At 65.2% G+C, this 22,560-nt stretch overlaps 10 protein-coding genes across 10 annotated transcripts; 5 read left to right on the forward strand and 5 right to left on the reverse strand.

Annotated features, from left to right (window-relative positions):
• Nucleotides 1-270: 270 nt before the first annotated feature.
• Nucleotides 271-1,566, forward strand: JCM10292_007096 (uncharacterized protein; the record flags this gene model as incomplete). Its single annotated transcript, XM_076651284.1, has 2 exons — nt 271-670; nt 728-1,566. The coding sequence occupies 2 exons, from the start codon at nt 271-273 to the stop codon at nt 1,564-1,566; spliced, it is 1,239 nt and encodes a 412-aa protein (XP_076503202.1).
• Nucleotides 1,567-1,878: 312 nt separating this feature from the next.
• Nucleotides 1,879-4,527, forward strand: JCM10292_007097 (uncharacterized protein; the record flags this gene model as incomplete). Its single annotated transcript, XM_076651285.1, has 5 exons — nt 1,879-2,574; nt 2,635-2,966; nt 3,024-3,112; nt 3,171-4,075; nt 4,159-4,527. 5 exons carry the CDS (start codon nt 1,879-1,881, stop codon nt 4,525-4,527), a joined length of 2,391 nt encoding a protein of 796 aa, XP_076503203.1.
• A 94-nt stretch (nt 4,528-4,621) lies between these two features.
• On the reverse strand, nt 4,622-8,725 carry JCM10292_007098 (uncharacterized protein; the record flags this gene model as incomplete). Its single annotated transcript, XM_076651286.1, has 13 exons — nt 4,622-4,645; nt 4,711-4,992; nt 5,062-5,115; nt 5,235-5,546; nt 5,617-5,774; nt 5,852-6,277; nt 6,378-6,579; nt 6,880-7,155; nt 7,217-7,335; nt 7,405-7,912; nt 7,998-8,048; nt 8,115-8,258; nt 8,336-8,725. 13 exons carry the CDS (start codon nt 8,723-8,725, stop codon nt 4,622-4,624), a joined length of 2,946 nt encoding a protein of 981 aa, XP_076503204.1.
• A 322-nt stretch (nt 8,726-9,047) lies between these two features.
• JCM10292_007099 (uncharacterized protein) lies at nt 9,048-9,872 on the reverse strand (the record flags this gene model as incomplete). The annotated part of the gene is made up of 2 exons (XM_076651287.1): nt 9,048-9,578; nt 9,648-9,872. 2 exons carry the CDS (start codon nt 9,870-9,872, stop codon nt 9,048-9,050), a joined length of 756 nt encoding a protein of 251 aa, XP_076503205.1.
• Nucleotides 9,873-9,946: 74 nt separating this feature from the next.
• JCM10292_007100 (uncharacterized protein) lies at nt 9,947-11,162 on the reverse strand (the record flags this gene model as incomplete). Its single annotated transcript, XM_076651288.1, has 7 exons — nt 9,947-10,036; nt 10,110-10,289; nt 10,505-10,549; nt 10,610-10,675; nt 10,736-10,888; nt 10,955-11,060; nt 11,107-11,162. 7 exons carry the CDS (start codon nt 11,160-11,162, stop codon nt 9,947-9,949), a joined length of 696 nt encoding a protein of 231 aa, XP_076503206.1.
• Nucleotides 11,163-12,294: 1,132 nt separating this feature from the next.
• JCM10292_007101 (uncharacterized protein) lies at nt 12,295-12,585 on the forward strand (the record flags this gene model as incomplete). The annotated part of the gene is made up of 2 exons (XM_076651289.1): nt 12,295-12,443; nt 12,504-12,585. 2 exons carry the CDS (start codon nt 12,295-12,297, stop codon nt 12,583-12,585), a joined length of 231 nt encoding a protein of 76 aa, XP_076503207.1.
• A 387-nt stretch (nt 12,586-12,972) lies between these two features.
• JCM10292_007102 (uncharacterized protein) lies at nt 12,973-16,711 on the forward strand (the record flags this gene model as incomplete). Its single annotated transcript, XM_076651290.1, has 12 exons — nt 12,973-13,005; nt 13,091-13,216; nt 13,283-13,421; nt 13,559-14,356; nt 14,443-14,470; nt 14,542-14,994; nt 15,052-15,137; nt 15,193-15,207; nt 15,498-15,621; nt 15,679-15,809; nt 15,869-16,237; nt 16,299-16,711. The coding sequence occupies 12 exons, from the start codon at nt 12,973-12,975 to the stop codon at nt 16,709-16,711; spliced, it is 2,715 nt and encodes a 904-aa protein (XP_076503208.1).
• Nucleotides 16,712-17,013: 302 nt separating this feature from the next.
• JCM10292_007103 (uncharacterized protein) lies at nt 17,014-19,340 on the forward strand (the record flags this gene model as incomplete). Its single annotated transcript, XM_076651291.1, has 11 exons — nt 17,014-17,113; nt 17,220-17,307; nt 17,376-17,451; nt 17,513-17,750; nt 17,818-17,873; nt 17,931-17,984; nt 18,065-18,145; nt 18,211-18,348; nt 18,419-18,503; nt 18,563-18,662; nt 18,725-19,340. The coding sequence occupies 11 exons, from the start codon at nt 17,014-17,016 to the stop codon at nt 19,338-19,340; spliced, it is 1,632 nt and encodes a 543-aa protein (XP_076503209.1).
• A 200-nt stretch (nt 19,341-19,540) lies between these two features.
• JCM10292_007104 (uncharacterized protein) lies at nt 19,541-20,818 on the reverse strand (the record flags this gene model as incomplete). Its single annotated transcript, XM_076651292.1, has 5 exons — nt 19,541-19,748; nt 19,817-19,931; nt 20,004-20,066; nt 20,128-20,314; nt 20,375-20,818. The coding sequence occupies 5 exons, from the start codon at nt 20,816-20,818 to the stop codon at nt 19,541-19,543; spliced, it is 1,017 nt and encodes a 338-aa protein (XP_076503210.1).
• Nucleotides 20,819-21,291: 473 nt separating this feature from the next.
• Nucleotides 21,292-22,269, reverse strand: JCM10292_007105 (CFEM domain-containing protein; the record flags this gene model as incomplete). The annotated part of the gene is made up of 5 exons (XM_076651293.1): nt 21,292-21,551; nt 21,617-21,718; nt 21,784-21,834; nt 21,927-21,960; nt 22,099-22,269. The coding sequence occupies 5 exons, from the start codon at nt 22,267-22,269 to the stop codon at nt 21,292-21,294; spliced, it is 618 nt and encodes a 205-aa protein (XP_076503211.1).
• Between the last annotated feature and the right edge of the window lie 291 nt (nt 22,270-22,560).

Genomic DNA, 22,560 nt, shown 5'->3' on the forward strand with positions numbered 1-22,560 from the left:
AAAAGGGAGACCAGCAGGTCCTGGGGCAGTCTGCGCTGATGCGGGCGCTTGTAGCCTTTGATGGCATTCGGACTGGCAAAAAGAAGAAGATGCGCGAGCCCGCACACGGCGAGCAGAGTCTTCCGCACGCCTGCAGCACTGTACGAACCGTCTGCGTGTGTGAGTTTGACGCAAGCGCGCCCTGCGAGACTTTGACGGGAACGCCGTCATCAGTTGAGGGAAGAGGGGAACGTCTCGCTCCTTCCCCCTCACCTCGCTCGCGCCGAAGCGATGCTCGACAGGCTCCCAGACGAAGTGCTGACCTCCATCTTCAGCTACCTGCTTGCGCCTGCAACTTCCACGGGCATGTCGGCGCGCTACCGCCTTCTGAGAGCTGTGGGCCGTGTCTCGCGCCGGTGCGCGCTCGTGGCGCAGGGGATGCTGTACGAGACCGTCGACATGTTCAGACTGACCAACGTGCGCCGCTTCGTGGCGGCCGTCGACACGTCCGAGCGGGCGCGCCGCCTCGCCTTGTGGAGGACTCGCTCGCTCCGCCTCCACGGCTGCACCGACCGCACCGAGTCGATCCTGCCCACCTTCTTCGAGCACCTCGTCAAGCGCTTGCCGGGCCTGCGCGAGATCCGCGTCCACAACCTCAGGATCTACGCCCTCTCGCTCGGAATCGCCTCGAGTGCGCTTCCCTCTCGCGTGCGCCGATCGTCGGCCTGACCTGCGTATGTGCCTGTAGGAGTGAGAGCTTGCTATTTGCGCGACGTCACCCTCTTCATCAGCGGAAGTAAGGAGAGGGTGCCGCATCTCGCGCACCTCGAGACCCTCTGCCTCGCCAACTGCGAGCTCTTCGACACGGACGAAAAGCAAGCGCTGCCGACCGACAACCTGCTCTGCCCGCTCGCGCTTCCGAACCTCCAGCGTCTCGCCCTCACGTGGACCGAAGCCGAGTCTGAGCCGCACTTCGAGTCGCTCCGCACGCAGCTCACGCACCTCTTCCTCCGCCGCGAGCGCGACCGGCGCTTCGATCGCCTCGTGCATTTTACGCCCCTCCCGATTGACGACATCATGGAGCTCACCGCACTGCAGCATCTCTCCGTCAACGTCTGCCGGCGCGACGACGTCGAGAGCCTGAGCCAGCTCGACCGCGAGCTCGTGACGCTGCGCCTCGAGTGCGACGCGGCGCACGCGACCGAAGTCGAGCGCGACCTCCTGTCGAACGACCCGCACGCGCTCGCCTCGCTCGACAAGCTGTTCGTGCCCGCCGTCGCGCCCGACTCACTCGAGGGGCGGTACCGCGCGGGCGACCGGCAGGAGTGCGACGACCGCGCGATCGAGCTCGTCGAGTACCGCGCCGCGCCGAGCCGCGAGGCCGTCTTTGAATTTGGCGACGAGCGCGCGTGGCTCGAGATGACGGGTGCGAGCACGTTTGCGGGCTTGTCGACGCCGGCGCCGCGCTCGCCTGCGCTGCGGCCGACTGTCACTGCAACTGCGACTGCGACTGCGAGCGCCAAGGTGGACGAAGACGTCGTCATGTTGATCTTGCCGCCTGTGCCCGTGAAGACGACGACGCAGTGAGCGGTGGTTTCGAGTTGCTTTTTCCGTTTCACTCGGTTTCCCTGCCTCGTTGCAAAGTACGCGTGCTTTCCTCCTCGAGTTGAGAACAGCAGAGAGCCACGGAGCTCGAAAGCAGCTGAAAGAGAGAGGGTTGGCTGTTGGCTCTGCTCGTCGACGCACCGCCAGGCTGTCCCTCTGCGCCGACCACACCGCCCCTCGGCTCGCGCAGACTGTTTGTGGCAGCGTTGGTGCATGCTGCTAAGGTGTCCTGGCCTGCGCATCGCCCACCTCACTGCGCTCTCGCTCTCTCCTGCGCGCTCCCTCTCGACCGCGATGAGCGCACCTCCGCCCGCATTCGCAACCTCCAACTCGCTGTGGCCGCTCGACCCGCCTGCAGGGAGCTTGACCGACATTTCTGGCGCTCCAACAGGCAAGCCAGGCCACAAGAAGGCGCCGCGACCGAGGAATCGCCAGCGCCAGAAGGCAGCTCCACCACCCGCAGACGCCTCCACCTCGACTGCTGACTCTGCCGATGGACGGGGCGCAGCACCGCCAGCAGCACGCGTGGGCAGCCACCGCAGCGCAGGGCGCGGTCGCGGACGGGGCGGGCTGCACTCGGATGCAGCGGCTAGCTCCCTCTCGAGCGGTGGCAGCAGCGGCACGCACGGCGCGGCCGGTTCGGCAGGCCATTGGCGCGGCAGCAGGCGAGGGATGAGCACCGCCGCTGCTGGGCGGGGAGGGCGCGCGTCGGGCATGTCCAGCGCCGCCGAAGACGTCGGGATGCGCGTGCCTTTTGCGCGGAACGGCGCGACGGCGGGAGGGAGCTGGAGGGCGGTGCATACCGACTCGTCGGCGGGAGATGCGGACGGGCAGGGACCCGGGGTGGAGGGCGGAAAGGCAGGCAAGGGCAAGGTGGCAGCACAGGCGAAGAAGGCCAAGCGCGAGACGGCGGCGCAGGTGCTCGACAAGGTTGCAGCGCGCGAAGGCGAGGAGCTCACGCTCTCGCAGGAGATGATGCGGCTGTATGAGGTGCGCTTGCCTGCCCTGTGCTCTCTCACCAGGCTTGCGCTGACTGCTCGCGTGCTGCAGGTCCAGCGCCCTTCGCCCGAGTCGATCGCAGCGCGGCAGCGCCTCATCGACGGCCTCACGCAGTGGCTCAACGAGGAGCGCTTCAGCTGGGGCCACCCGCACAACCCGCGCGCCATGCCGCTCGAGGTCGTCCCGTTCGGCTCGATGCGCTTCGGGCTCGGGACCGCGACGTCCGACCTCGACCTGTGCCTGCTCGACCCTTACCGCCCCAACGGGTTCGAGGAAAAGTTCTTCTCGAGCAAGAGTCCGACGGCCAGGCTGCCCGACATTTACAACATGCGCCGGCTCGGAGACTCGCTCAAGCGCGCAAACCTCAACGACGTGACCTCCATGTGCGTGTCAGACCCGAGTCCGTCTCTCTTTCCAGCCGCTCACGTCCGCGTCTGCAGCTCGGGTGCCGCTGTGCCGATCTGCAAGTTCAGGGTGCGAGTTGACGGGCACCTCATCGAGGCCGACCTCAACACGAACGAACGCCTCGGTGCGGTTTCTTCGACTCTCGCTGCGAACGTGTCTCACTCAGCCGGTGCTGTCTGCAGGCGTCTTCAACTCGCGGCTGATCAACAGCTACTGCAACCTGCATCCGCTCGTCCGCCCGCTCTGCGTCTTTGTCAAGTTCTGGGCCAAGCAGCGCGGGCTCAACAACCCCTCGGGCTCGCCGACGACCTTTTCGTCCTACACGCTCATCCTCCTCGTCATCGCCTACCTCCAGCGGCTCGACCTCCTCCCGAACCTGCAGGACCCGACGCTGATCGCGCAGACGGGCACGGCGCCGCAGCGCTTCTTCTCGACGCCGAAGGCGCACGGCAAGCCCGGGCGGCTCAAAAAGATCCTGCGCAGCGTAGGCTGGGACGTCACCTTTGTCGAGTACGACACGCCGCCCGAGGGGTACGCGCCGCGCGAGGCCGACCTCGCCGAGCTCGCGCGCGGTTTCTTCGACTACTACGGCCAGGTCGACGAGGGGCTAGAGGGCGCGGCCGGAGGGTTCAGGCCCGAGGACGAGATCGTCAGCGTGTGGCACGGTGCGCCGCTCCCGCGCCAGAGGCGCTTCCAGAGCCAGGCGGACGCAGATCGTGCGAGGAGCGCGCGCGAGAAGGAGCTCGAGCGGGAGAGCGGGGTCGACGCGGCGGAGCGGAGGAGGCAGGAGGCCGAGGACGAGGCGGTGGCGGCTTTCGCGGCTGAGGGTGAGCCGCAGGGCCAGCAGCAGGAGGAGGGGCAGCAGCAGGGTGTCGGCGACTCGCACGTCGCCGACCTCGACGCGCTCGAGCAGCAGCCCGGTGCCGCCGAGCGGCCCGACTCGCGCTCGTCGTCGCCCGTTGCGTACGAAGAGTACGACGAGCCCGAGCGGTGGGCCGAGCACCTCCTCGTCGTGCAGGACCCGTTCATCCTCACGCGCAACACGGCCGGGAACGTCCTTCCCGACTGGGTCGACGAGCTGCGCGTCGTGCGTCTCTCTCCTTCTCTCTCTCCTTCCCTCGCTCGACCAGCAAGAAGCATGAACTGACGATTTATGCGAGCGCCTTGCAGCAAATGCGCCGCGCGCGCGACCTGATCGACGCGGGCGCGTCGCTCCGCTCCGTGTGCGCCGCCGTCGCCGACGAGCCCGACCACGTCTCGGTCGCGGCGCGGCGCAAGGCGACCACAGCGGGCGCGGGCGGGCCGAAGAAGAAGCGGAACGCGCGCGCGCCGAAACCCGCGCGCGAGAAGGCGGCGGCCGAGGCCAAGGCGGCGACATCGGCAGCGGCAACGACGACGGCACTGGACCCTGATATCCTTGCCGAGCCCGAGATGCAGTCGCAGCGGGCGGCTGCGGCAAAGGACTCGGGGTACTCGCCGTCTGGTGGTGCCAAGGAGGAGTCGGGGGCGAAGGACGCGGCGATGCAAGACGCGGCGTGAAAGTGGAGACGTATGTGCACTGCAGGCACTGTATCTCGTCGCGTGGTTTGCGTTCCGCCAGACGAGGAGAGGGCCGTTTCGTCGGGAACACCAGCTAATAGTAAATGTACATTGAAAGCTATCGAAACATGCAGGACGCTGCACCCCAGTGCGCTCGCTGTCGCGGAACGCGCGAAGCTCGACCAGGCGCTTCTCATCGACCGGGTGGTACTTCTGCGCCTCCTCGAGGCCCCGCTCCATCCAGTCGAGTTCCGTCTCGGTAAGCTCGTCGGCCTTCTTGCGTGGGCCCGTCGCCGTGCCCGCGGGCGTGTGGATCGAACCAGCCAAATCGAGCGGAGTTGAGGGTGATGCGACAGGCTGAAGAGGCGTATAGCGCTGGGTGGCGAGGAACGTCCAAGAAGGGATGAGCTCGAGCGACAAGGCGAGGTGGTGCGTCTGGTGCGGGTCGGGCGAGATGGTGAAGAACTGCGGCGGATAACAAGTAGAGTCAGGTCGCGCGCCAGGAGAAGAGAAGTCAACAACGGTCGGGCGGACGTTGAAGTAGAAGGCCGCAAGCTCGAGTCCCTGGCGGACCTTGCCCTCGCTCATCTGCAGCCACCCAACGTCGAGCCGGTCTCCATCGGCCACAGCCCTCTCCTCGTCGTCCTTCTGCATCTCTGAGCCTTCCGCTCCCGCCGCGCTGCCCTGCTGGTCCTCGCGCATCATACGCTCCGCAACGGTCGCGTAGGCGATCCAGCGTCATCCGTCTCGCGGTCGAGGCGCGTCGCCCAGCGCAGGTGCACGTGCTCGCACGTGTCGCCCTCGGGGCCGACGAAAGATGGGTGCACGGGCGCGGGCGTGTAGACGAAGTGGTGCTGCAGCGTCTGGATCGCGGCGTGGATTTGCGAGAGGAGCGAGAAGAGCGTCGTGATGGCGTGCGCGGAGAGAGGGGTCGTCGACGCCTTGACGGCCGCCATTTCGGCGCACCACCGCGGGCACGCGGCGAGCGACTTGTAGATGATCGTGCTCCCCATGAGCAGCTGCTCGTTATTCGCGCCGCCGAGCCGCTCGAGGTCGTGCCATGGCAACATCTCGTCGCGGAGGTTCCACTCCTTGCCATCGAAGCGCGTACATCGTCAAGAGCTGCTTGCGCCGGTCGACGACGGCTTCGGGCGACGGGAGAGACGAGGTCGCGTTGAAGAGGTCGCGGTAGTGGCCGAGGGCATCGCGAACGAGCGAGCGTGAACGCCGTGGAAGAAGCTCGTTCCCTGCGATTCGACAGGCGAATAATGTCAGCGTGAATGCATTGCGGTAGGAGAGCGATCGTGAGGTGGTCCAGACGCACACATCATGATCGCTCCGCACACCAGCGTCGCCTGCAGCGCGACCTCGTCTCCTTCGCCGTGCGCGATCTCGAGGCGGTCGTACAGCTCCATCATGAGGGTCCTCAGCGCGCGCGCGACGTGCTCGCGCTGTACGGCGAGCGAGCGTTTGCGCGGCTGCTCGACTTCAGCCTCGGGCGATGGGAACGGCGAAGGAACCTCGACGCCGTCCATCCCGAGCAGCGCGACGTCGGCCGTACTCCGCGCAGCAGCCGCGCAGAACGCAACGAGGACGCAGCGCTCAGCCGGAGGAAGGCGGTCAAGGTCGGTGTACAGGCGAGCCTTGCGCTCAGAATCGTGAAACGCGAGCATGGTCGGGATGTCGCTCTCGCAGGAGCCCAGAAGTCGTCCAACAACGCCCAGACGACGAGCCGCGGTCACGATGGGTGCTGCGTCCGCTCGTGCGGCGCGAGGAGCGAGAGCCCGTGCGCGATGAGCGCCACGTCCGAGTGCACTGAGGCGGTGTGGTCACGTGGGACTCGGGCGTACCATCGAGATGCTGCGAGCGAAGTGCGGGATCGTGCAGGATGGAGCAGAGGAGGGGGAAGAGGTGGGCGACAAAGGCGCAAGGTGACGGTGAAATGAGGAGCGAGACGAAGAGGCGGGGGGTGAGCGTCGAGATTGGCGACGCTGAGACGGGCGGGGAGGCGGAAGGTGATGCAGAAGCGGTCCCGACTGCGCTCGGACGAGCCTGGGGTTGCAAAAGGTCAGTGAAAACTCCACAGAGGTGAGCGGACGGATGAGAGCAGGCATGGCGCACCCGTAAGACGGAGAGGTGAGATCACGCAGACTCGTCCAACTTCCTCCGGACCTTGCGGGTCAATTTGGCGGAGGCATACACTGCCGACTTCACAGCCGTTGCGAAATCTTCTTGATGAGGGCGAGGGCGAGAGAGGAGGTGGATGAAAATTGAACAGCACGCGCAAAGCTCCCCTTTGAAAGCGGCGGGAAGCGCGAAGCCACTCTTCAACACAAGACCTCGTCTGAGTACCTTGAGCGCCACGTTGAAGATCATGCCGATAAGGCTGACCTGCACGCTGCGGCGCGTGAAGACGCGCGCCGGCAAGCGCATATCCGGCTGGTTGAAGTCGTAGTAGGCGCCGTCGTCGCCCGCGTCGTAGATCCGTTTGCTGAACTCGCCGGGACGATCCGGCCTGCTATTGTACACCACAAGGGAATAGGCGGAGGCCTTTCGCGGGTCGAGTGCGACCATGTCGTACGGCAGGTTCGACCGGTCGAACGGCTCGAGCAGGCCATCAAGCGCGTCCTGCACACATCAGCCTATTCAGCTTCATTGTTTGTACTGGCTAGGGCAGATGACTGCTCACATCGAGACAGCCTGTTTGGCCGGGCGTCGTGATAAACTCGAGGCACTTGCGCAGAACCGGCATCGGGGGCACCCAGCAGACAGTCTCGTCGTCGAACTGGCTGTGCAGGTTCTTATCGACTGGGCTCAATTAAGCCATTGACCATGTCAGCGCAAAGCAGAGAGCAGAGGGGATAGTCTGATGCGCACGTAAGAAGATGTTCTGCGCTGAATTTATGTGCCAGTCTTTCGGAAATGCGTCGGTCGACTCGATCGCCAGCATCTGCAGCTTGTTGTCAGTGACCACGACCCTCCAGAAGACTTTGCAAGTTCGCACCTTCACGGAATAGTCAAGCGGACGCAAACTCGGTCGTTTCGGGACGACATGCGCGCGGTCGACGGGTCCGAGCAACGCGTTGCCGGTCGCAAAGCGCCTCGACTCGTCGCGAAGGTTGCGGTCGTCTTCAGCAGACACCTTGTCGCCGAAGATGTATCGCTTATCAACTTGTGGGCCCTCGGGCTCATCGATGTCCTCCCTGAAGGTCGACCATGACGAGGGCGTTGACACGCTTGCGGTCTGCGCCCGGTCACCGTCGACAAGTTGCGCAATGTGGCCAAAGATTTCGGTGTGCGTTCGGAGGTTCTCGGTTGTCAGAAGCGTCGGGAGCTGGAGGGAGCGCAGGTCTATCGCAAGTTCGTCGATCGGCGAAACGAAACCCTGAGGAGCCGTTAAAAGCGCAGTCATTAGCACAGGCAAGCTCCTAGCTAACTTTTCTCTGACTCTTTGGAGGAACCGCACTCACGCCTGTGGCGCCACCGGCGAAAGAGCGCGAGAGGAAGACCTTCTGAACGGCCTGTGAGACGAGCGAAGAATCCGTCAGTGCGCTACCGATATGTCTCGAAAGGGGAATGACACAAACCAACGACGACTGCTTGCCATGGCCGAAGTAGTAGTACTGCTGGGGCGTGTTCTGACTGGCCCACTCGAGGAGGACACCGGCGAAGTATGACGGAGTCGGGGGTTGGCAGCGATTGCGGTAAGCGCCTTCGTATTCGCGTGCGAACTGTGAGTGGGCGTGCTTCAGCCGATGGCAAGAGCGCACGACCTGGCGAGAGTCTAGCTGTCTCGCCGTCAACACACGTGTGAGGCAGTGCGAAGGAAGCGACGCTCGGGGTCGGCGTCCGACTCGACGGCCCAGTTGCACCAAGTCGCCAGCAAACTCTGCACCACTGCGCGCTCAGCGAGATCTCGAGCGGGCTCGGAGTGCGGTGGAGTGTAGGAAGCGAGCGAGGCGGCGAACTCCGACGAGGGTGAGTCATCGTAGTCGACGCCACCGTCTGGGCTGGCCCTCCGCGAAGGACCAGCTGGCACGACCGTCTTGTCGCTCTCGTCGCTCGTGCGCTGGCGCGAGCGTGCGCGGGTCTGCGGACCTCCCGAGGAGGACGAGGAGGCGGCGAGTTCTGACGACGGCGTAGCGCTGCTGCGCGTCGGTGGAGCGAGCGAAGACTGGGAGCGCGTGCTTGGAGCCATAGGCAGCGTCTGGCAACGAAGGCGAGAGCAAATGCAAGCGAGTGAAGCGAGTGGGCCAAACCGTCGAGGTCCGCAATGATCGCGAGGACTGCGAGGCATTGAGCAGGCCGCGGGGGCGTCTAGAACAGCGGAACTTGTTCTCGAATCCATACTGCACTTGCTCTGATCTCCGTGGCTTCCTGCCTCTCGCGAGATCGCTCATCTCGCTCTCCTTCCCCCTCCTCCTCCCGCTCTCGCTCTGCGTCTCTCGGCCGCAGGCGTTGCGCAACGCGACATTGAGGGCGAGCAAACAGAGATAGCACAGGAGGGACGACCCCTTGCGCTACAACCCGGCCGGCCGCATCTCCTCGCCCGCGTCCCTGTGCAGACGCGCGAGCAGCTTGGCCTGAATGACCGACACTGTGCGGGATCCGTGCGTCTGCGGCTTCTTCGAGGCGGGCCTTATCCAGATTGCCTCGAGCGTCATGTCGAGAATGGCGGGCTCGAGGAGGAGGAGCAACGCGAGCGCCTCGGGCGTCGAGAAGCCCGCGGCCGAGAGTTCCGGCGCGAGAGGTGTGAGAGACGGGTGGAGGGCGGTGAGGAACGGGAGGATAGGCGACGGCGGCGACGAAGCGGGCGGCGCCTTCGCAAAGATAGAGGCCGACGGTTTCGTCGGCGCAGGGCTCGGCGCTGGAGGCGCAGCGTGCAGGCGCAACTTGTTAGTCGGCAGGCCCAGGGTCGGCGTGACGGGCTCGCGGGCGGGCTCACAAGTTTGCGGAGGTGCAGCGGTCGTCGCGGCAGGTGCGCGAGATGACGAGGTCGATGGCTCGGCGGGGCGAGGCGTCTTGCGGCTCGTCGCATGTTTCTTCGACGCCTACGATGTATGCTTGCAGTATGGTCAGCTACAGACGAGAGGCATACACAGAGCCGAAGGTCAACGCACCGCCTGCTTCGTTTTTGGCTGCTGGCCCGACGAAAACGGCGGCATTCCCAAAGCCTTGCGCGCGTCCGCATTCCGTACTGTCGGCCGCCACTTCGGGTCTCGAAGGATCTTGATGGCGGGCCCATGCGAATGCTTGAGGACCGACAAGGTCGCATCGCGCTTCCACTGGCCGGTCTTCGCGTCGACCTCGAGCGCGATCTTGTACGCGCAGCCGCTGCCGATCATGTCGCGAGTAGTGATGTATCCGTTGCAGAGGAATGCCGTTTCGGCCGAAGATTCTTGCCTGTATAGGCCGATGCCTAGACCGGAACGATCGCCTTCACGTAGGCAGAGTAGGCATCGGTGACCGACGCGAAGGTATCAGATGCCTTCGGCAGACCCGGCACGTGCTGCGAAGAACCAAGAGGAGGTAATCAGTCAGAACCGACCATTAGACGGCCCGGAAAGGGGAAGGAGGCTCACCACGGGTGCGGAAGAGGTGCTTCGCTCGAACAGCTCGTCGTCGGTAGAGACGTCCTTCGTCTCGTGAATCCGCACCCTCGGCCCGATGCGACGCTTCTTCTGCGGCGACGCCGACTTCTGTGCCGCCTCCGCATCCTCCTCCTCGTCCGCGTCCGCGTCCTCGTCCTCCGGCTCGCCCGGCTAGACGGCGTGACTGTGCTCCCACACGCACGCCTCCCAGTCGAGCACCCAAAGCCCGTCAATCTTGTCTGCCCTGACGCGGTAGTCGCACGGCGCGTCGCGCGCGAGCCGCTGACTGCACGCAGCGACAAGGCGGTCCGCCGAGCGCCGGTGCACCTGGGTTGAAAACCCCGAGCGGCCGAGCAAGAGAGCGCGCGTGCGGTCGAAGAACTTACGCCAGACGCGAGCGACGTCCAGCGGTTGAACAGGACGACGCGGCGCTGCCGCAGGATGAATCACTCGTTAGTCGATGGCCCCGAAGCACTGAGGCAATCACGCACGCTTGCGGATGCCGTCGCGGCGGAGGCCAGGACGCTGTCGGCCGTCGAGAGGCTGTCTGAGTCGGACTGCAGCGGAACAAGCGACGTCAGCCTCGCCGGCGACAGGATGGCGCCAAAGAACCGTACCTCGGCCTCGGCCTTGCGCTTCTTCTCCTGCGGCCTGACGACGTCGTCTTCCTCCACGACGATGGGCACGCCGTCGACGTTCTCGCCGCCGTTGACCTCGATCGGGCTGAGAGCGCGGTTCGACCCGGCAGGGGAAGGGGTCGGGAGGTACGTCTGCACGCCGTCCAGCCAGGTCAGACCGCTCGGCTCCACTCGTCTGATGCACAGAGCGCAACGCACCTTTGCCTGCTTGTGACCGGCAGACGCCTGAGGCTGCGCCGGGTTGACGAACTTGCGCGTGAAAGTCTCGACGCCGGGCTTGGCGGGGCGCACGGCGGGCGCCCGGCTGCGCGGTCGACGTGAAGAGCTCGCCGGCGCTCGACACAAAGAACCTGGCCTTGCGCGTGCTGCTGTGGCTGGGCGGCGGAGGGCGGGAGAAGGCAAACATTCGCGAGGTGGGGGAGCCGAGCGGGAGAAGAGCGAGGTGGACGAGCTGAAGCGAGGGCTTGGGCCGTGCAGCGAGCTCGGCAGCTGCAGTGTATCCTGTGTTCACCAATCAGGCGTCAGCCTCGAACGAGGGGAGAGAGAAGAGGAGCTCTTACCGGAAGTCCCGCGGTGACGACGACGACAACGAGGGCCGTGCACCTGCGTCGAGCTGCAGCCGGAGCGAGTGTACGAGAGCTACACGGGCTAAGGAGACCTTGTGATGAGCTGCATTGCGGCGCGAGTCCTGCGTGCCACTGTGCGACCCGCCCCTCGCTCTTCTCCCTCGTAGTCTGGAGGACAACATCGACTCCGACTCGCGAGCCGCCTCGCCGAGCCGCGCCCTACCTTGCGAAACTCCTCCGCAGGCTTATTCAGATGACCGCCCGGAAGTGGACCGAATGTGGCAGACTGACGCCAGGACGCCTTGCCCTACTGCCTGCTGTGAACGTCTGATCGCGGCCCATGTGGCCAGATGTCTGCTAGGCGTTGGATGAGCATGATGCTCCGATGAAAAGGCTGAAAAGTGTAGCGTACCTCGAGCTTGAGCTCGACGAGAGGCTTGGCAGGTTGTTTGGACGCATCGAAGTCGACCAAGGAAGGTATCTGTCTGCCTGCCCCCTTGCGCGGCGGCCCAAAGCCTGTTCCGGTGTCCGGTATCGCGTCGCAAATCTTTTGGCGGAGCACGCATAGCTCACGACAGCTCGGGAGCGCGCAGGTTGGCAGGAATGAAACCAAAAGAGCTAGAAGCGTGAGAATGGGACGAATCCGAGCCCGTCGCAAGAGTCCACAGACCGTCAAGAGCGAAGCGCAGACGATATGGCACAGCGGAGCATACGGCACGAGCACCTAGGCCAGCGGACAGGTCAGACGGGAGCGAGACGGAAGAGAGCTGATGAGGACGGCAATGAGGCGACAGCTCGAGTGGGACGAGCGCTGGGCGCGTGCAGGGGCACAATCCAAGTCAGAAGTAGGCTACGGCAGTGCCTGCTATGCTTCAGACGGAGTGCGGCAATGTCGGCCGGGTCCAACGAGCCGACGAGACGCAGCTCTTGCCGTCGACAATCTCGCGCACTCTGCTCTCCGAGGCCCGTGGGATGGCCTCGAAGCGGGGCCCGAGTGCACTCGCACCAGACCAGCCGCACTCGAAGCGTTCGACGGGCCCAGTGCGCGCTGCCGTCTCCCCACCTCCGTCGCTCGACTCGCTCGTCCACGCGCTCGCTCACGGCACTGCAGCCGCACAGGCGTGCGTGCACACCTCGCTAGAAGCTATCAGAGTGCATCCACTGACCCGCGCAACCCGCAGCCCGCCCGTATGGTCTGCTCACACCAACCTCCTCGCCGTCCCGCTCCCTCCGGCTCCTCAACCCGCCCGTGCCCCGCTCTGAGCAGACCACGAGCCCTTCCCAGCCACGAGCGCGACGCCGACGCTCGCGATCCAGCTCACCCACCTCGCCGGGACGGGCGCCGCCAGCCCGCGCACCTCGACCCGCCTTGACGTCTTTCTCCCCGCCTCGTCCCCCTCCGCTGCCGCGCGCATCTCGCTCCTGTCCTTCTCGCCCGACGCTTCACAGCTCGTCGCCGTCGTGACGGCTCGAGGCGCATGCGGCGGCGGCGGCGGCGGGGCAGACGACCTCGTCACCGTGTTTGAGCAGCGCTCGAGCTGCGTCGACGACTGGGCCTGCGTCCTGCAGGAGAGCGTCGGTCGCTTCGGCGGCGCGCGATCGAGCGTTGCCGGCTCGAGTAGAGCCGCAGACGCGGTGGGGTAGAAGGTCATGAGCTTGCGGTGGATCGGAGAGCCGAGGAGGGTGCGTAGGCGCTTTCTCCGCATCTGCAGGTCGACTCGGCTCTCATGTCGCATCGCTGCTGATGCAAAAAGACGTCTATCCACAGTGGTACCCAAGCCCGGCGTTTCCGGATGCAGCGCGGGAAGAGGCCAAGAAGCCGCTGTTCTGCGCGCCGCTCAGGTCGGCCCCGGTCAACGGAACCGCCTTTGTCGCCGTTCTGTCGAGCGAAGAGGTGCGAGGCGACTCTGCTGCACTGAGCTCGTGAATTTCGAGCGACTGACCTGGCTTGATTCTCCAGATCCTCTTCATTCACATGCCCAACGCGTCAACGGCGCCCTCGTCGTTGTCGACGCCTGCTGCCCTTCCCGCCATCATCTGCCTCCTTCTTCGACCCTCTCCCTCGTCGCTGGCTCCGAGCTCGCCCGACAGTCTGCCACGTCCAAGGCCGATCTCTCGCTCACCGCCATCCCTACTCCGCCAACACCTCTTCCCCTCTCCGCATCCGCCCTTCTCTCGGCGCCACTTGCGAATGGCTCCTTATCTGCTTCTGCCCCCCTCGAATGAGCGGCCGCAGTGCCAACGGTGAATGTCACTTCGGGCGCCGTCGACACGCCAACTCCGCAAGCGACGATCGACGCGCTCGTCTCGTCTCTCCTGCCGCCGCTCGATCCCTCCGGCACCTCGTCCTCCTCGACCGCAGCCGCAGCGACCCCTCTCGTCGGCGGCAAGACCGCCCTGCAAGACGAGCTGCGCCTCGCCGACGCGGCAGCCTCCGCGCTCGGCACGGCCGCTGCGCCCCTCGCCAGCGGCGAGGTGCGCGGCTGGCGCCGCCGCGTCGTGCAGGCCGCGATCGGCGCGTGCCGCAGCCGCGGGACGGCCGAGCTCGGCGAGACGGTGCTCGTCGTCGCGAGCCGCGTGCGCGTCGAGCGAGGAGTGAGGCTCAACGGCGCCGCGGTAGGAAGCAGGCGCGAGAGTCGCGTGGGGCTGGAGCAGAAGAAGACGGAGCAGGAGGCCGGGACGCAGGAGAAGAAGGAGGGAGCGGCGCATGCGCAGGAGGAGCCGCTCGCCGTGCCTAGCTTTGACGACGAGCTGGGCATGCTTGCCGACTTTACCGCGCTCGACGAGGCGTTCGGGGGTGGGCCCTCGGCCTCCTCCACGGCCGACAAGGCTGCTACTGCGGCTCCCGCGGACGAGAACAAGGACTCGTCCGCCTCCGCCGACGCGGAGGAAGAGCGTGCCGAGCTCGCGGCGTGGGCGAGCGTTGAGGCGCGCGAAGCTCGCGAGGGTGCGAACCGAGACGTGAGCGCGAGGGACAGGTGGAGGGTCGAGCTGCCGGAGGTCAGGGTCGAGATGGTTGCGATGGAGGGGCCGCGTGCGTCGCTCGTTCCTGTTTCGACTCGCTAGCCTGCACGACTTGAGTGCGGACGGCGGACGTTATGTGAATCGAACGTCGTACAGGCCTTACGAACCGCCCGCAACCACCCTTGTACATCGACCCGACGCCAGCCTCCGCACACGAGGATGGCGCCCGTGCGCCATCCGACCCGCTGCTCCCAGCACACCCCCCGGCGACGTCTCGCTTCCGCATCCACTCCAATTCACGTCGCAATCTCTCTCGCTCGCCTCGGATGGATCTGAGCCCGCTGTCGACCTGTGTCCCTTCGCCGTCGTCGCGCATCCGCATCGGGCCCAGCCGGACGCCGCGCCGACCTGGCGCAGCACGCTCTCGTCTTATGCGCTGTCGAAGGAAGAGACCTACACGCTCAGCGACGCCTTCTCGGCGCTCGAGGGGCGCAAGTTTGACGCGCCCAACGCCGTAGAGGGCGAGAGCGCGTGGGCTGCGCGACACGCTGCGAGTGCGGATGCGAGTGGCGTGCTGTGTGCGGTCGAGATCCGACGGGGCGGAGGAGAGTGGTCGAGCGTGATGGGGGTTGTGGCAGAGCCGAGCTCGGAGGGACTGGGTCAAGTGGGACAGGTGCCGTGGAAGACGAGGGTGCACCGGCTGAGCTCGTGAGTTCGGTCGCCGCTCGTCCAGTCATCGGGCACTGACGCGGCTTTGCTGTGCAGAGTTGAACTCGAACTCGAACCGCTGGATAAGAACGAGGCGGGCGAAATGGACCAAGAGACGACATTCCTGCTACCTGGTTCTCCTCGTGCGTCTCTCGCACACGACCTGTCTTCGCCGTCACTCACCTCTGCCCCTATCAGTACTGTACTCGCTCTGTGTCTCTCCGAACTGAGCGCTCCTCTGCGGCTCGCCCTTCTCCCCCTCGCCATCCACGCAGCAACCGCCTCCGTCCCTCATTATCGCCGCCTCCCCTCCCGGCCGCCCGAATGAGCTCAGTGGCCGTCTCGCTACCCGCTTCGCCATCGGACTTGCACGGCAGGGAGATGTCAACGACTTGGTCTGGCGTGTACGCGGAATGAGCGATGCAGGTGCGTAGCGGATGCATCGCTGTTCGGCTCATGTCGCCTGAGGGTTCAAAGCTGATGAACTCGACCGCGCAACGCAGGCACCACACTCGCTGTCGTCCAGCGCACGCACGAGATCCTTCGGGCGATGATTCCCGCCGAGGCGATGCTCGACGGCACGGCCATGGGACTGGAGCTGCTGGGTGTGACCGCTGCGCTCTTTCGGTGCGTACTTCGCTCCCTTTGGATTTCCTCTTCGCGCTCACACACTTCGTCGAGCAGCGGCATGCCCGGTCTGGCCAAGCGGGGCGAGACAGCAGAGAAGATGCTCGAGCTGGTGGCCTATGCGCGGGCGTTGAGGAAGGCGGATCGGCAGGAGAGGGGAAAGGCAGGAGGGTGGAAGCCCGACTGTGGTGCGTTTTGTGCCCTAGCTTGTCTGCCAGTCCGCTCGCGTCGGTTTCGCTGATTATAGCGTGCGCCCGCGCGACGCAGACGCCACCTGGCCGCTCGTCGGGCACTGCGTCTGGTTCTGCACCCACTTCCTCGACGACCTCGTCTCGTCCTGCTTCGCCTCGTCGCCCAAATCACGCCGCGTCGCTCCCTTTGCCGGTACCCGCGCTCCTGCTCCTCCTGCACCCTTTCTTCCGCACGCTCCTTTCGGTCACGACGTCGCACCTCCTGCACCTCGCCTCGTATCTCTCTGGGCCCGACAGCGCGCTCTCGGAGGCGCTCGACCTTGCGAAGAGTGTCGTCGAGGACGCGGTGCAGGGCGCCCTCGGCGGGAGGGGACCCGCAGAATGGGGAAAGGTCATTGGCAAGATCAATAGCGAGCTCGACGGTGGTGAGCTCGCGCGTTTTCGACGAATCTCAAGCTTCCCGCGAGCTGAACCCTCGATGCGCAGGTCCCGCCGTCGCGTCACTCTCGCCTCCGCTTCTCGCTACCCTCTCGATCCCGCCCTCGCTCGAGGCACAAGCAACCGCGATCCGCTCGATCCTCGCCAGCGCATTCCCGGACTACGCCGCTCGCGCCGCGTCGCAAAAGCAGGACGCGTCAAACGCCCTGCCGACACCGCCGCGGTCCCCCGCCCCTGCGGACGAGTGGGATATCGTCCGCCGGGCGCGCCTGTCTGGTGTTGCCCCCACTCCGACGAGCGAGCGGCAATGCCTCCGCTGCGGACGGCGGACGCGCGCGCTCAACGCCGCAGCGCAGGCGCTGCTTGCGGGCGCAGAGGTCGGGCGGTGGAAGCGGTTCGAGGACGAGTGGGAGGGGAGGTGCGTCTGCGGTGGGATGTGGCGGCGGGTCATCATAGCGTAGGAGAGTGTATCGCATCGCTGAAGCACTAGGAATGCGACGTGCGCGGGGATAGGCGGACATTGTCGATGAGCGCGAGACCGAGACGAGTCGGGTTTCGTCGACTCTGCTGGTCGAGGTTACGGGTGTCTCGACTCGGATCTTTTCGCTGCGGGAATGTCTTTCGAGCAATATGAAGCTCTCAGGATTGTCGATAGTGCGCTTGAGCACCACACTGCGCGAGAGTCGACTCGGCTAGACACGCCCCCGCCGCGCCCGTCGGAGCGGGTCTCGCTCGTCGTCGTCGCGGCATCCAGCGAGCAAGGATGAGCTCGCACCACCGGGCCACAGCAGGCAGCGCGTGGGCTTCGTCGAGCGCGTTCGGCCAGCCTGCGACCGCCGCCGAGACGCTGCGCGCCTACATCGGTGCGTCTCCCCGCTCGCCGCCCGAACCGCGCTGCATGCGCAGACAGAGCCGCAGAGCGCGCGCAAGGGCTCTATGAGCGCACACTGACCGTCTCCGCCCAAGCAGAGCGCGCGTGCGACCCTTCGCTGCACGAGCCAAACCTCTCGCTCGACCTGGAGATTGCCGACCTCATCAACTCGAAAAAGGCAAACCTGTGCGTGTTGCCAGCACCGAACAGCTGCTCACGAGCCACGACTGACCTTTGGGCGCGCTACGGGGCAGGCCTCGGGAGGCGGCCGTCGAGGTGGTGCGCCTCGTCAACCACCGCAACACGCATGTCGCCATGCTCGCCCTCCACGTGCGCAGCCCTCTCTGCGCTCCTCGAGTAGAACACACTGACGCCGACCATCCGCACGCAGCTGCTCGACATCCTCGTCAAGAACTGCGGATATGCATTCCACCTCCAGATCAGCACCAAAGAGTTCCTCAACGAGCTCGTGCGCCGCTTCCCCGAGCGCCCGCCGACCTTCCCCCCGCCGCCCATGAAGAAGATCCTCGAGCTCGTGCACGAATGGCGCTCGACCATCTGCGTCACGAGCAAGCGCAAGGAGGACCTCGTGCACATTCGCGACATGCACCGCCTCCTCAGCTACAAGGGTGCGCTCACTCGGCTTACAGGAATGAGTCAGCATCTGGTGCTGACATGTGAGGCTATGTTCTGCAGGCTACCGCTTCCCCGATGTCGACCGCCTAGCTGCCCAGGTGCTCAACCCGTCCGAGGTGCGTCGCTCCCGCGCTTCCCCTTTGAGCTGTCACTGACCCACAACGCTCACACAGTCGCTTCAAACGCCGGACGAGCTCGAGGAGGAGGACCGGGACGCGCAGGCGGCGGTGAGTCCTGCTAGCGACTTGGCTCCACGCGCTCTACAAGCAGATCGAGCTGATGCTGATGCTTGCCGCACTTCTCACAGAAACTGCAAGAGCTCATCCGACGAGGCACGCCCAAGGACCTCGCTGCAGCACAGGAGCTCATGAAGATCATGTCGGGCGCAGTGCGTCTCGCCTCGCTCCTCTCCGCACAGCCTTGCCTCCTCGCTGACAAGCGCTTCACCCGCAGGAGCCCGACAAGAAGCCCAACTACGAGGAGCAGGTCGGCAAGGAGCTCGACCGGGTGCAGCAGCGCGTCTTGCTCCTCAACGAGATGCTCAACAACGCCAACCCGCGCGAGCGGTTCGTCGAGGGTGATGCCTACGACGTGCGTTCTCCGTCTGCGCTCCATCTGGCATAGCTCAATGTACTGACGCGTGGCGAGGACCGGCGTGCAGCAAATTGCGCAAAAGTGCCGGCATGTGCAGCCCAAGATCCAGAAATGGATCGGCGAGGCGTCCGAGAGCAGTCCCGACCTGATGGGTGCGTCCCGTTTTGCAACTCTGTTATTCCGATACTGACTCTCTGAGCCGCTGATGCAGACCGCCTTCTCCTTCTCAACGACACGCTCAACGGCATCTTGAACCGCTACGAAGCGTTCAAGGCTGGCGACCGGACCGCGACTGTCGATGTTGATCCTGCGTGCGTCCGCCTGTCTTTCTCGCTTCGCATCGCCACACACCTGACCCTTCTGCGCGCACCAGACTCGCGTCCGGCCAGGCGGGCGCAAAAGCACGCTCGCAAGCCAAGCAGGTCTCGCTCATCGACTTTGACGACGACGACGCTTTCGCCGCGCCGTCGCCCAACCCGCAGCAGCCGCAGGCGACTTCCTCTTCCACCTCGTCCGCACGACCCGCGGGCTCGTCGAACCCGCTCGACGACCTCGCGAGCCTGTCGCTCGGGTCGTCCTCCGCCGCACCAGCATCAAGCGGAGCAGGCTCGCTCTTCGACCTCAACTCGGCCTTCTCTGCCCCCTCTCCCGCAACCACACCCGCTCCTCCCTCGTACAGCAACGGCACCTCCGCCGCCGCGCGTCCATCCGCGCCCCCCGCGCAGCAGGGCTCGTTCTTCGCCAACCCGGGCGCATACCACAACGGCGCCGCCCAGGCGCAGCTGCAGCCGCAGCGAACCTCTTCGCCGTTCGGCGGCGGCGCAGGCGCGCTCGGGTCGATCCACCTCGGGAGCCCATCGTCGCTCAGCGCGGGCGCGAGGCAGGGGCAGGGGCAGAGCCCGCCGCTGCCGCCTGTGCCGCCCAAGCAGCAGCAGCAGCAGCAGGAGCAGAAGAAGGACGCCTTTGCCGACTTGCTGGGCGACTTTTAGAACCCCTCACGCGCTTCGTCGCCGCCGTCGACCGCATCCCTCTCTTTCTTTACTCCGTTGTGTTTCGCGTCGTGTTTCCGCCCTTTCATTTCTTGGGTAACCATCTGCAAGTTTGTGTCTGTTCTCTCGCGTGTCTCAAAACTGCAGTGAGAGCTGAAGAGACGGCAAGAACGGGAATTAATGGCACATCTATCTCGGCTCTACTCCTGGTCGGCGAGCTCGCACGGCGGCACGGCCCAGTCCACACGATTGCCGGCGCCCCTGATCTTGACCGTCATGAGACGCTTGTAGAGCTCGACTGCGTCCTTCTGCTTGAGTCCCGCGTTGGCGTAGTCGCGCGCGAAGAGCGCCCAGAACGTGTGGAAAGTTGGGACCGGGTGCGAGTTGATGTTGCGGCGCTGACTCGTGCTGGGTCCTTCTGGGCGAGGAAGAGGAAGGTTGTGCAGTTGTTCCGCAGCGCGGGAGTCGAGAGCCACTCGCTGAACACGCTTGCGGCCTCCGCCTTGTCCTCGCGGCCCTGGTCGATTTGCGCGAGGAAGTCCTTGTCCACCTCGATGTAGGTGCCGACAAGCCCGAGGGCAAAGCGACAGTCTGTCAAAGCAAGCATTAGCTCTTGTTTTCGCACAGACAGCCGGATTTTGAGCTGAATCCGAGGAAACGCACATCCAAAACTCGGCTGCACAAGCTCGAGATCCTTTGATTCAGCCTCAAGGACGTTAAAGGTGCCTGCGCAAAACATCAGTTGTCAGACCACGCTTTTGAGGAAATGACGCGGAAGCGTTCGCACCTGACGCCGTGCGGAACGCAACCTCGTTGATCTCGACGACGTCGACCGTCCGCTCGACGAGTGCTGCGTTTGTCGCAAAATTGGCGTTGAGCGTCTCGAACTTGGCCTCGAACTTGGCCTCGAACTTGGCCTCAAGTTTGGCCTCGAGTTCCGCCTGGAACGTTTCGAACTCCTGGCGCATCGATGCCTGTGGGCCTCCTGGCGCGTCAGCGCAGTCTCTGCATACAGTCAAATAAATCTGGCGTACTCTGCGCCGGTCCCTGCCCGCGTCAACGATCGCCACGAGTCCCCTTGCCCCGCCCCGGCCACCCTCCCCCTTGACCTCCGCCGCCGACGCCTCCTCTGTCCCCACCGCGCCTGCGCCCACAGACGTGCTTGCGCCGCCGCTCCTGCCCACGTCGTCCCGCGCGCGATTTCCCGGCGGCGATCCGTCCGTCCTCGACCCCGGCTTGCCCTCCTCTACCTCCCACATCGCAAACTCGACGTCCTCGCTTTCGGCCGAGATGTTCTGCGCACGAGGAACGTGCTGCTTGAGCTGCTGCATCGAGCCGGCGTTGCAGGCGGCGCGAGCGGCGGGCACGGCGTTGGGCGAGATGTCGACAGAGTGGTACTGCTTGCTGTCGTCGAGGGGCCAGTTTGGAAGGTTGTTGCGGCTGATCTTGCTGAGCGGGGTGCGCTGTTGCTCGGTCATCTCCCTCTGAGGTGCAGGCAAGGCGAAAGAGGTGCTCGTCCGCCTCTTCGACGACGTCGGGCGCATGCGGCTCCAAATGCCCAGTCCAATTGCTCTGACTTTGTGATCGAGTGTGACTTTTTTGCTGCCACTCTTTCACGTGCTTCGAGTGCGTCTAGCCGCGGGCAGGCCCCCTCTCCCTCGCTGCTGTGACTAGGCCTCCTTCATCGCTTCTCTTCCGTCAGGCTCCTCCTTCTGCGCATGTCTTTCCTCATCTGCATGCCAGCCCAAGCTCCAAAACCTCGGCCGCCGGCTCGAACGCAGGCTTGTCTCCGTGTTGGACTTGTCCTTCTTGCTGTCGCTTTTCAAGCTATCCATTGCACCCCGTTTGACGCATGCATGTTGCCTTAGTCTCGGAAGACCACAGTGGACATTGTCACGGTTTGACAATACGGGAGAATCACGAGCCAATTCAGCTGAAATAACGGAGAGGGTTAGGCGAGGACGGCGAGCCCGACGAGCGCTGCCGCCACGCTCACCGCGCCGCCGAGCAGCGCACCGAGGCCCGTCGCGCCGCTTCCGGGCGTCTGGCTCGCCGCAGGGGCGCTCGCGCCTCCAGACGGCGTCGAGCCGCTTGCGGATGGGCCGGCCCCGCCGCCGGTCGAGGAGGTTCCCGTCATGGAGACAGCAGACGAGGCCAAGCTCATCGAGTTGGTGCTGGCCGAGCCGGTCGACGAGGGCATGGCGCCGGAGGCTGCGCGACTCGAGAAGGGTGAGCAGGCGAGGACGAACGGAAAGAGGAGGGGAGAAGGGGCGCACAGAACCCGCTCGGGGTCTCGTTGATGTTGATCGGCGTCCCGTTCGCGCTGCACTGCTGCGCGCCGAACGCCTGGGCCTGGTTGACGTCGGCTTCGGAGCAGGCTACGGAGACAAGGCGAGATGAGGCAGGGCGACAAGTTGAAGACGGACGACAGACGAGGACGCACTCTGCTGCTGACAGGTGTAGTAGGCAAGCTGGAACTGGCTCGATGTGCAGACTGTGAACGGAAAGCAAGGGGTTAGACGGGATTGGCCGTCAGGCGACTGAAAGGCTTGAAGCGAATGCGGGATGAGGAAGACGCAAGCGCACTGCAGGTGAGGTTGCTGACGCCAAAGCTTTCGCACTGGAGAAGGGTCGAATGTTCGAAGGAAATTTGAATGCGAAAGGCGTGGAAGGAGGGGCGGCATCGGAACGAAGTGGGGAAAGAGACTTGAGGAGGTCAACCTGTGCACACCATGCGGAGCGAGCGGGACAAGCGTACGGGAGTGCCAGGGAGGGCGCTTCCGATGCACTGAAGGGCGCACGCGGGCACGACGTTCGTGGACGAGGGCACAGCAGCCGACGAAGTACCCGTCGCGGAGCTGCTCTGAGCGAGGACGAGGGCGGGACCGGCGACGACGGCCGCGAGAGCGAGGATCGACGACGCAAGCATGGCTATCGGCTTGTACGAAGCTAGTAAGTGCGCAGAAGAGGGGCAAGACGAGGTGGGGACACGGCGGACTCGCGGACTCGGAGCCTCAGGGCGGCCCCTGCCTGCGCGCTCGATCGCTTCCACGCGCCCTTCGCCCCCTCTCGCGCTCGCAGCTCGCCATCGTGCAGGAAGTGAGCACTGCACACAGCCCAGAGGACGCACTCTCGAGCGGCTGAGCACCACGAGAAGCGCCAAAAGGCCGCAGGGACCTGCCCCTTTCGCCGCCTCCGTTCTCATCAGCTGGCCGAAGCC

This window comes from Rhodotorula paludigena (genome assembly GCF_050403205.1).
Source record: "Rhodotorula paludigena JCM10292 DNA, Rt_paludigena_JCM10292v1_ctg48, whole genome shotgun sequence".
NCBI classification, from domain to species: domain Eukaryota; kingdom Fungi; phylum Basidiomycota; class Microbotryomycetes; order Sporidiobolales; family Sporidiobolaceae; genus Rhodotorula; species Rhodotorula paludigena.